The 12,635-nt window shown below is 43.2% G+C and overlaps 1 protein-coding gene across 5 annotated transcripts in view; it reads left to right on the top strand.

Annotated features, from left to right (window-relative positions):
• LOC143482390 (actin-binding LIM protein 3-like) overlaps nt 1-12,635 on the top strand; it is a 55,161-nt gene that overhangs the window by 9,820 nt on the left and 32,706 nt on the right. For all 5 annotated transcript variants that reach the window (XR_013122205.1, XR_013122206.1, XR_013122207.1 and 2 more), the window contains exon 2: nt 8,650-8,796. Coding sequence is in view for 1 of the 5 variants with exons in the window: in XM_076980732.1 (XP_076836847.1) it covers nt 8,650-8,796 (147 nt within the window). In the remaining 4 variants the exon portion in view is untranslated. The remainder of the gene's footprint in view (nt 1-8,649; nt 8,797-12,635) is intronic.

A 12,635-nucleotide genomic window follows, 5' to 3' on the forward strand; every position in this document is an offset into this window, starting at 1 on the left:
CAACTCTCACAATAACTTTGCCACATTTATTGTCAAAAGAAGCAATTACCAAAAGTATGTCTGCCTCCATCAGTTATATCCAGCCCAGCTGTGTGTGACGTACAGGGTGACATGCTCACATTCAGAAGTTTTCGATCACACGCTCAGAGATTCAACAAAGAGTAGAAATAAAGACCATAAAGCTAGACCATAAAGCTTGATGACAGCATATTGTCTGGAACTGACTCATACTGTGTATCTTCACACTTGAACTTATCTACAACGGTATGGTTACTGTTGTTGTTGCAAATGCTGAGCTAATGTACATTACATATAAACACTCGTTGCATACATGTATTTGTTTTGATTTCTGTTGCTGTCTTTTCAAACATTCAGCTTGACGGTTATGAACTTGCAATACAGCATTGATCACTGTCAGCCTTTGTTGGTTAGACATCTTAACAGGCAGTAACAGAGGCTTGTGAATGCAGAGATTAGCCTGTAGCTTGCCTCAGGGACAGGAACAAGTACAGACTAGGGTTGGTTTGGTTTATGGGATGGTTTTGGGAAGGGACACCCCTAGACTTTCACAACTTATGCTTGCTTTCTTTCTCCTTAGAGGGGTATTGCACAAAACTCTGCACTTTGGCACAATTCCTTTCCTTTACTGTTGTCTTTTTTATCTTTTCTGGTTAAACATGGGAAAAGGCACTAAGTACACATAAGGAGAGCGATTCATTAGTTGGACTAAAGGGATTGAACTACATGTAAAAGGGGGATCTTTATTCATTATTGATACAATCCTATATGCAGTAATCATAATTTCCTCCATCAAGTAATTGATGGGTTTGTACATAAATTATGTATTTGCAAGTTTTGATACCTATGACATGAATTTGGCCCCCACCTACTTTCTTCAGCATCATGATGCCAACTTTCCAAACATACCTTTGCTTTCAGTCTTAGACGACAAGCTAGAGGGTCCCCTTTAAATCAAAAGGCTAATTTTAAGCAAAACAACTGTATAGCTCCTCTTTAAAACACAACCCTTGCAAACATTCAGGGTAGAAACTCTTGTGCAAAATGAAGCATAATACAAATCAAGGTTCTATATCTAGCTCCATCTTGTAAAGGAAATCCAGCCAAAATGTGCCCTAACTCAGATGTACACTTTGATAGGTGCCGTAGTGCCCTTGACAGATTGATCCAGATGATTTGGTCGTGCAACTTACTGGTCTGCAGTCTTTAAAATCTTTACCAGATGCAGCAATTATTGATCCCCTGTGTAGTTCAGTAGCATTCATGTTTGGTGGTATTGTCAATAAAATTGTAAATGATGAAAGGATATAAAAACATTGCTTTTACAACACTGCTTGCTCAGAGAAGAACATTATTACACTGGAAATCAACAAACCCTCCCAAGACATCTGTGTGGTTGAGTGGCCTGATCCAATTTATACAGCTGAAGATAAAATACTCATTCATGGGATCTAGGGAGAAATTCCTTTCCATCTGGGAGACAGTTTTGACATATCTAGGAAAGCTTAACTTCACCTATAAGCCTCTCCTGCCCACAGTTTAGGACACACCTTGACTTCAGTGTTTCATGAAGTCCCACTGCCACAAGTGTATAAAGCCATGCAGTTTGACTTTAAACACGTTTGGGAAAGAACGGGTCTTTCTGAAGAGCTCACTGAATGTGTGCTACTGCAGTAGTATGGCACTTTTGCAAAAATACAGCTCATAAACTTTCTTCCCTACTAGATATTCCATGATCAGCCATGAGTGGCGCTATTTGGAAAGTAGAAGCATTTAGGGACCACAGCAAGTCAAAGCTAGTGTGTTGAGGCACGTAGTGTGTAGAAGTCGCCGACGCTCTGCTGACTCAGTAACTGCAGAGTTCCAATCCTCCTCTGGCATTAACATCAGCACAGACTCTCTGTGTTAGAAGCTCCATGGTGTGGGCTTCCATGAGCGAGCAGCTGCATGCTAGCCTTACAGCACCGAGCACAAAGCCAAGTGTCGGGATGGTGTGTTTTAGAGCACACGGCCACTCTGGAGCGGTGAGAACGTGTCGTGTGGATTGATGAATCACACTTCTCTACTTGGCAGTGTGAGGGATGAGTCTGGATTTGGTGAATGCATGGAGAATGTTACCTACCTGACCGCATTGTGCCAACTGTAAGGTTTAGGGGAGGAGGGACGATGTGGGGTTGTTGATCTAGACACCTTTAATCCAGCGAAGGGAAATCTTAATGTTTCAGCATACCAAGTTATTTTGGTCAACTGTGTGGGAACAGTTTGGAGAAGGTCCTTTTCTGTTCAGTCTGACTGTGCTCCACTGCACAAAGCAAAGTCCATAAAGACATGGTTGAGTGAGATTGAAAAACAGGACTGGCCCACACAGAGATGAACTAGAATGGAGAGTGCGAACCAGACCCTCTCAACCATTATCAGTGTATGATCTCACAGCTCTTCTGGGTGAATGGATAAAACTTCCCACGGACTCCAAAATTTTATATAAAGCCTTCTATATATATATGGATGCATGTAGTCTTTTCTTTCTTTTTTCTTTCTCTATCATTTTTTATTTTTCCTCCTCTGCGTCTCTAGGTCACTGTGCTCTATGTCTAAGTGTGTGGGACTGATGTGATGGGTGGGGACATAGGCAGTTTTTGTTTGTTGGGTATTACATATGTAAAATATTTGAAAAATTATAAAACTGGTTTTAAGAACACACGCTTTATATATTTGTTGTACTTCATTGTCCAAATTCATTTATATAAGAAGGAATTGAAGGTATTTAAGTGCTAACAGAAAAAGAAAAGTCCCATAAATAGTGATTTTTTTCTAGATCACGTCTGTTTTGTATTCATGTCCACTTGCCGTAGAACAAAGGATACTTAAGGCTGTTAATTAATGGCATTTTCTATAGGAATCTTAATTAACTTCACACTCTGGTAGTTTATTTATTTTTTAGAAGTGATACAAAATGATAAAAAATTTTAATCCAACAGTAAATAAATGAATAATAAATGTGACATTTCAGGTGAAAAGTCGCATCTTTCTTTCAAACTGTGCTATACCACACTTTCCTTCCTTGATTGGATTCCAGTTGACCTTGAAATTGCATGATTTATCCAATCACTGAGGTAGGAGCTTTGGATTGGCCCCATCATCTGATGCCTAACCCTGTTACTGAAGAAAGAAAATACCCATAATTCTTGGCAGGCGATGTTTGACCCACTGGAATCCCCTCCGATTAGGCCGTTGGATAGAGATGACAAGGACAACAGGATCCTGAACAGAAGGCTGTGTGTGTTTGTGTGTGTGTGTTTGTGTGTGTGTGTTTGTGTGTGTGTGTGTGTGTGTGTGTGTGTGTGTGTGTGTGTGTGTGTGTGTGTGTGTGTGTGTGTATGTGTGTGTGTGTGTGGCTGGGTGGGTGTGGGGGTGTGTGTGTGTGTGTTCTTGAACTTCTTCATGGCTGTCTTGGAATCAAATGAAATCGCTTACATAAGAAGGTTTTTAAGCTGCAATTTTACACTTAGCAGCATAGTAATGGGTTCATTTTTAGCTTAAAAGATTGTAAGTATTAAGATTTTAGGAATAAAACTTAAAAGGAGCAAAATAAAATTATTATTTCGATTAATAATATGATAGGTAAATTGGAAAATATATACATATACTCAATGGAAGTATATGTAGACAAAGTAAAACACCCCCAAAAAGGAATGGGAAGGTTCATATACTGGTCTTTAAATTTGTTCATAGAATGCAGGATGCTTGACAAGATCCTGGTCTTTATTCTTCATTTGAGTTAAACAGTGACTTTAGAGAGAAATACATCACTTAAAACCACCCCAGCCTGATGTTGTATTAATGGAAGCTGGGTTGTTTTCTCATCATGACCATAATGTTTCTGCCAGCACTGTATGATCAAGCACAGTACCACTCGTTGGGCAGTCATTTACACCTGTCATACACCCAATCAATATGTCAGGCCTAATAAATGCCTGTGCTTGTACTGAGACTTGCCCGCAAATTCGCTCGCCGCACTGCCGTATCCCATTGGAGTTTATCACGCTTCCACTGTCCTCCACAAAATGCTTTCTGTCGGCTTGTAATGGCTTCAAGGTGTTGATTAGCGATAGCGTGTACAGTGCCTCAAAAACATGCATAACAGCATCTTCTCAGATCAACGCATGCTGTCCAAAGACTTTCCTATCCCCGGTGGTCTTTTTGTTTACAGAGTCTCGAATTACTGCTGTCCTTTCACAGTCAATTTTACTGCATTAGCTGCTTAGCTAAGTTACCATAGATAATAGCAATGCATATGATGTTCGCGTCTAAACAGAAAAATTAGGTGTTGAACTATCCTCTCATCAGCTTTAAGTCCACATACTGTACACGTCGTGGTCCGGTAGTTCTGGGTTAGCTGCTAGCCATATTGAAACTCTAAAAGCCGAAAATGTGTAACATCTACATCTTCCTTTTACTTTTCTTTCTCAGATGAATGCTTGTTGCATTTTTAACGTTCATCATGTTAATGTTACTGTTTATTATATTTATCTCAGCATAGATCACTTTAGCCTAATAGCAAAGTACAGGATGTGTGTGTGTGTGTGTGTGTGTGTGTGTGTGTGTGTGTGTGTGTGTGTGTGTGTGTGTGTGTGTGTGCGAGTGCGTGTGCGTGTGTGTGTTTGTGATTGGTATCTTAGCAAATGGAAACAGGTCAGGAGTTCCACAGGTGAGGTTAGGCTAGGTCACTTACAGTCGTGTTCGCTGCTAGGGTGTCCACGTGTCCTCTTTTTTCCCACAGACATGTCCTCTTTTCCGGACTTAAAAAACATGGATTTCTGAAATGTCCAAGAGTTTGTTTTCCTTTCATGTTGACGTTGGCTTTCTATAGTCGCCATACACAGTGCAGCTGGTTTTGTATAGCTTAGCCCATTCTTTATAGGTCTTGCTTACTCACATGCCGTAGATGGTCAATTATGTACACTGACTTACATGCAACTGCTTCTTAGCGTGTGTGTGTGTGTGTGTGTGTGTGTGTGTGTGTGTGTGTGTGTGCACGTGGGTGTGTGTGTGTATAGCCATATAGTTGTAGGGTGACCAAACGTCCGTATTTCCCGGGACATGTCCGTATTTCATGCCCAGGACAGGACGTGAAATACAGACATGTCTCGGGAAATACGGACGTTTGGTCACCCTACCATATAGGATGCATTAAGTTTACCTTCTGTGTGAGCTTTTGTGTGATGACTAAACAAGGCCCAAGCACACACCTCTGTGGGGTTGGGTTTATGTTCCTGATGTGTGATTGGTCTGTGTACAGCATCTGACAAAACAATGCACCGGACATAATTATTTGACATAAATCAGTCCCCTTACACTCATACTCCACCACCTACACTTAAATTATTTAAAAATTTTAAATACCATTTCTAAGTCTAATAAAACAAATGAAAGAATTGACAGATAGATGAATTGGTTGAAATTTGATTAGACTAGATGGCCATATGTGGACTGCACATCTGCCTTGTTAAAATTGTACTTACATATATAAAATAGATAGATTTTAGAAAGTATACCTGGGTGCATCAAATCTACAGAAAAGTGCAGTGGATTGTGACCATGAAAATAAATATTTTTTTATACCTTTTACATTCTTACATGTTATTTGTAAGGAACAGCTGAATGGAGAGAAATAAGATTATCTGTTCAAATAGACAGCATGAAGGCAATTCTAGGTCCTGTAATTACTGTAAGGACCAATATGGAACCCCCTCCCCCCCTTACGTTTTATGAAAACCAAATTATGGTCCCCTTGTTAGCTGCGTGCTTAGGCAACTGCTCAGTGCAGACTCTTGACAGTGAACTACATATGTGTGTTGCTGTGTTACGCAGATACTGACATTAGATGTTGGTTGTTTTTCAGTCCACTTCTTTCAAATTTAGATCCTTATTTCAATTCAATCCTTATTTGTGTCGAGATGGTGTGATATCATTACAGCATCCATTAAGGAGTAGCTTGTTTGGTAGCTTGGTCTCAGTACAGAACCTGATATTCATAATACTCCAAATCTCATCTCCTTTTTAAACCCCTTGTTTGTTGGACATCTCTGCACTCAAACATTTTGGCATGACTACTAAATATATATCTCATGGTTTTTAAATGTTCTCAGTGTCTTCAGCAAACACAAATTCTTTTATCCCACAAATCCCATGGTCTTTAGTAATATCTTGAAATCATTTCTTTGTCCTTTATGGGGGGAGCTTTTTATGAGTGATTATGTGTCTGCTGGCCACTGGCGAATATCTCAGTGCGTGCTTGCTCTTGTGTAGAGTCTTTGAGCTTTCTGAACTGTGTCCTATTGTTGGTTGGGTTTTGGCAGGCGATGGTGAAGTCCTCCTTTGGATGCTACCCACTCTTCCTTGACCCTTACTCTCGTTCTCAAGGTTGTGGGCGTGAATGCGCTCCAGTCAGATGCTGTACGGCTCCCACTCCCGGTTCATGCTCGGCTGGGTTCACATCAGGACAGCCACTTTAAAAGCCATCTCCGTTCTGCTGAAAAGGCTGTCAGTGATAAAGCAAATGGAAATCCCACTTGATTTTCATGAAATGGGGTTCACTCAAGAACCATTCGCTACGACAGGCAGTTTGCCCCTATTATTTACAGACTTTCCAAAAATATCCCAGTCCCCGTATGTGTGTGTGCATGCATGTGCGTGTCGCTGTGTGTGTGTGTGTGTGTGTGTGTGTGTGTGTGTGTGTGTGTGTGTGTGTGTGTGTGTGTGTGTGTGTGTGTGTGTGTGTGTGTGTATTTACATGCCTTCTTCAGTAACCTGTATGCCAGGAATCTGTAAAGCGTACTATGCTGCTAAATTACATTGATGACTAGGCATCTTATGTCTTTTTTAGTACTTTCTCCTCTGTCTGAAGAGAGTGACTTGGCAAGACTGTACATACAGCATTTTGTTCACTCCATCCGTCACATCATTTTTGCTCAGCATGTGGTCTCTAGGGACTGAACTCAAAGCATTTCTACCAAGCAGTGTGGTTTCTGGGTCAGATTTACATTCTACAAGAAGTGACTGCAAATCAGCTTGAGCAGCAGGACATCTGAATCTGGATCAGTTTGAGATCTAATCTCAGATTGCCTTTGGGCTCAGGAGACTTCACTCGCTGAACATGGTCAGGTGGATTCCTACTGCTTTTCTCCTAGCAGCTATGAAGGTGCAGGTTCTTTTAAAAGAGATAGTTTGCGCGGTTGCAACCCACGCAGAGTAGGAAGTGTGAAGTGAGAGGGAAAAGGCCTGTGATCAATGAAGGGAACTGAAGGCAGGTGACCAAATATAGTTGGTTTAACATGTCCTGCTGTAGGCCCTTGTAGCTCTGGATGTTATCTTGTTTAGGCAAAAAGCATGTGGGAAAAGAGAGTTGAATCAATGCCTGCAGGGTTGAATAAACTCCCACGGTGTTCGTTTTGTTGCTGGTGCAGACACTGTAGGTGTTAGCACAACACTGTGGATCTTATCTCTTATATTTAGTGATCTGCAACTGTTTAAAGTATAATCAGATGAGATCTATTGGATAAAGTGACTGTCTTCTCATCTGTAATGTAATGTTAGTTTTAGAGGCCTGGTTAATCCTTCCACTTGCACTCTGAGTATAATCGGAGAGTATGCTGGTCTGGCAGCGTTGCTGGAGCAACAATAGAATGCCTGATACAACAATAGAACCATAGCAACAAAGAGATCCTTCTTCCTCATCCTGCCAAAGTAGATGAAGTGAAGACTGAAGATAAATCCAGAAGTGTCCATCTATAGCAAAGCATATAAATTTTTACTGATCAGCGTATTAGTACTGCATTATATTTATATTATATAAGTAAATATCAGTCACGAGTTCTGCCTTTAAAATTTTCAGCCCTTGGTGAACTAGTTTCGGTGCCTGTCTGCAAAGTGTCAAGTCTACCTAGTATTAGGTCTGCCCAGTGTCCGGTCTGCCCTGTCTCTGGTCTGCCCAGTGTCTGGTCTGTCCTGTGTCAGGTCTGCCCAGTGTCAGGTCTACTCTGTCTCAGCTCAGCCCTGTGTCAGCTGTGTGCAGCTAGTGTCTGCAGATATTGCAGGACTGCTCTTCTGGAACTCCGCTAACGCAGTAGGCATGGCTCCACCAGTGAAGAAGGCTGCCGTGGCAACCGTATCAGCATCTGCTCTCTCCTCATCTCCTTCTTCTGGAGGGCAGATTCATCCCTGCTATCTGTCAAATGTGCCGTGCATCTCCTGCGCTGTGTAAGAGTGACATCATCCTGTGAGTGTTTTGTACTGGCGGAGTGTTGGAATACATACGACCACATGGCCCATCACGTGGTGTGCACCACAATCTTGGAAATGAGGTCCTCAGAGCTCAGTAAGGCCTATCAAATATCAACGGCAAACTAATGGACTCTCCTGTATGTCAGAATCAAAATCTAATTCATGATATCGGGTGTTGAGTTACATGTCGCACTTTCCTATAAATTCCATTGGTCTTCGGCAACCTCTCATTATCTATGTATATGTCCTTATTGTTGTCTAATTGCATCAGTCTGCCTCCAGGTTTGACTGGCAGTGGTGGTAGACGGTGGGGTAGATCATCAGATCTTTGCCTCTGCTCTTCAACAGGGCCGTACCAACGCCCAGTTTGTGGGGGAGGAGGTGGCGGCCACAGCCCAGCGTCCATCTCCTGCTGTCGCTGTGGCGAGGCGTGCAAAGGGGAGGTGGTGCGCGTGCAGAACGTCCACTTCCACGTCGGCTGCTTCACCTGCCACGGTAAGGCTCCGCCCACTCTCCTCTGCAGCACCACCGCCGTGCTTGATGTTGCACAGAAGCACCGTGTGACTCGTAGAGGCCAACATGGCCGCCTGTGAAAATAAACCTAAGAGCGACTGCTTAACCTGTTCTGATTTCTTACTAGTCCCAACTTGTTCTCGGTGTAGCATTGACATTAGAACTTTTTGAGTGAAGTATCCACATGAGTTCTGCTCTGTGCATTGAGCACTGTTTTCTGCTCTGGCATGGGACTCTCTCACAGATGAGTCTGCTCTCACAGATGGGTGGTGTTGATCGGTTACAGATCTGACAAACAATGAAAACATGAGGACATTGTGATGGAGCTAGACTCAGCCCAACACCCAACAGGGGCTCTGTAAGTGCTGAGCCTGCATATGACCTGACCAGTTCATGTAGTATGTCCAGCTGAATAGGATTTGGTGATTGTTAATATTTAATGGCAGCCTCTGGGACTCAGTATTAGGCTGGATCTTGGGGGATTTGGCTGATTGGCCACTTCTTTGTCCAAACTGCCAAAGGCACACGTGATTGCTTGTGCACTGTTGCTGTGGCAACCATGTTAAGGGGCAGGTGCCATAGTGGTTACCATTACCAGCCGCCGACCAATGGGAATGTCTTTCTCAGCCTTAGGGTGCAGCGATAGGTGGACTACCCCTCTATCTTGCCATCTAATTTTCATTTGTTCGTTCGGTTTTTCTCAATCTCTCCTTTTATGTGTTTATCCCCCACTGAATCATGTTGGTGGTCTTATTAATATAATTATTTGCTACGTCCATTAGATTATACATAAGAGAAAGAGAAAGCTAGGCCTTCTATGCAATTTGATTGCTGGCCTTATGATTATGAACCAGATTCAACATTCTCCTCACACGCCCCCTCCCCCAGGTCAGTTCTAAGGGCTCTCTATAGCTTACCCTGTCTTCCACATACCTTTTTGCCCCAAATAAATTAGGTTTATTTGTCTCTGTCATCCACAGTCTATCTCCAGGAGGTGGAGGTGGAATGAATCACAAGAGTGCACGCACACACACACACACACACACACACACACATACACACACACACACACACACACACACACACACACACACACACACACACACACACACACACACGCACGCAGTGTCCCAGCCTCTGCTTAACCCCATGGTGTATGGGAGAGTTAACAGGGGGCCAGTGCAGAATACTGTGTGCCATCACACTGGCGTGCCATTCAGAACCAGGTACCCAACTTCAGCAGGTCCTGCCATGCTGCCTGCAAGGGCTCGGTGCTGCTCCAAATCAGGCATGAGATTGTTTTTTTTGTTGTCTCTAAACAAAAAGTCCCTGCCGAGTCACATGGCCCACGACCACATGTTGCTCATTAGCATTAAACACCAAAGACAAGTAAATATGCACCAAGCAGGGAGTGCCAGAGGTCTGAGTGCATGCTGAACATATTCCAATGCCGTGAAAACAGAAGGTGCCTGAAAGCTGACTCGTGCTCTGTATGCTCAAGTATGTAGACTTACATGGATAAACATGCAGTATTACTATTGCAGTATTATGCAGTATTTAAAGCAGGATTACTATTGTAAAACATTTATGGCAAAAACATGACTCTTTGTGAAGCAATTAAGCTAATGTGTTATCACAGTGCATCTCAATTTTATGAGTCTTGGTAGCACCGCACACCCTAGACAGGGCCTGTATAACAGTGCTCTATCAGCTGGACGTTTGGTGACACATGCTAAAAACGTCTGGATGTGAGGTTTAAAGAGCGCTGGATCTTCAGGAGTCACGAGTCAGCTCCTGGAGAACACGCAGTCAGCAGCCCACAGAGGTAGGGCTAGTGGCATGGGATGTCACACAGCCACACACACACACACACACACACACACACACACACACACACACACACACACACACACTCACACTCACACTCACACACACACATACACTCACACTCACACACACACACACACACACACACACACACACACACACACACACACACACTCACACACACTGCTTCTGCTCCAGAAATAAAGACCAGATGCTGGACTTAATAGCAGGGCAAGTGACTTCTCTGGCGGCATGTGTCTTAATGAAGTGTTTCGTGTGTTTGTGTGTGTGTGTGTGTGTGTGTGTGTGGAGGGGGGGGGGGTTCAAGTGAGACTTCTGAAACTCAGTACTGCAAACACCAGCCAATGACTACGTACTATGTCTCCATGTTCTTAGAACATTTTTTAACATTGCATCTTTCTAGCTGTCAGGGAGCATTTTACCATACATTTGTTGTTGTAGCCACACAGATTGCAAGTTTCAGATACACACATGGCTTACATGCTTAGCACTGCAGATTATTGTGATTTTGTTGTTTGGTGTTACACCAACTAAATAGTGATCAGAAGTCTACACCTGTGTTTGCCTCCGTATGCACTAAAAACATCACTTCCCCTACATTCCACCCCGAGTGTATCTCGTGCCTTCGGGCTGCCGGGCCGTCTGCACCTGTCTGCACCTGTCTGCACGTTTCCAGGGTTCAGCCAGCGCCGTGGGTTCTACCTGTGCCTTCCTGCTCCCGGGCTCACGCCTCCGTTCATGCAACCAATCGTTTGAGTTGAACGCCAGCATGGGAAGAAGGACCATCGTGTCACACGAGGAGCTGGATCTTTTCCGTCATTCCCGCCCTCTTCCTGAATGGGATGGCTGGCACGCTGTAATTTTTTCTGTGCCATCCAATGTCGTCGTCCCCCCCCCCCCCCCCCCCCCCCCCGATCTTCCATCATGAGTTCTGCAGGCAGGCGAGGACTACAGCTATTGACTCGGTCTGTCAGTCACCCATCTCACATGTAACAAGCATGAGCACGAGAAATGGGTCTTGTTTGCACGCGGTTCAACTGGACTGTTCCCACTTTCCTTATTAACTGGGTTAAACAGACATGAGTCTGGACCATTACGCGTGTACTGCAGTGACTGGGAAAACATACCAGGAACAATTAATTTTATATTCAATTTTACTCCCACAATAACTATAAACCAGGAAGGAAATATAAATCAGGAAGGGCTGTTTATAATGTGGTTCAGAACATAGAAATGAGAGCTTGGGCTCATGAAGATCAGAATGACTTGTCTACCGGAGGATTCCTTTAAAACAGACACAGAACGGCCAAGATAATCCAAACCCTGACACACCCTCCGCTCAAAATAAAACCCACATTTAATATTCTAGCAAAAGGCCTTCTCGTTGCCCTGTATCAATAAGGTAAGGTTTGCTCTCTCTAGCACAGAGTAATTACTTAACAATATTGATTCAGTTGGTTTAACAATCATCAGACTAACAATCTCACCTCCACAATCGACAATCCATTACCTACAATAAATTAGCCTTCTTAAAGCCAGTCTTACAGGAATGCTTCACCTATGAGAAACCTGTTAGCATGATTGCATTTGCATAATGCTGCCTATGAGCCTTGCTAGCTTGCATGTGCAAGGATTAATGCCATTACCATTTCCTAATGAAAAGCTACTTTAAATCAGTCCAGAGTTTGTCATTGAAACACTTTGTTTGGGATCTTTTAGGTTTCGGCCAAAAAACACGACTGCTGGGAAGGGCAGTAGATCACACCTATAAACTTATGGCAAATGTCTTTGGACTGCACTTTGGGGTAGATGAAGCTCAGGAAAATTACTGGGAGCTGTGGTAAAACAACGGGAGATTTGTATAAAGCAGTTTCCATCTATCAATTCACATTGGTTTCCATTACAGGGGACTATCTACCTCTCGTTCTTTCTCTCTCTCCCTTTCTCTCCATTTCTCTCTAGTGCTCTGTCTG

The sequence above is a fragment of the Brachyhypopomus gauderio genome, chromosome 18, assembly GCF_052324685.1.
Source record: "Brachyhypopomus gauderio isolate BG-103 chromosome 18, BGAUD_0.2, whole genome shotgun sequence".
In the NCBI taxonomy this organism is placed as follows: Eukaryota; Metazoa; Chordata; class Actinopteri; order Gymnotiformes; family Hypopomidae; genus Brachyhypopomus; species Brachyhypopomus gauderio.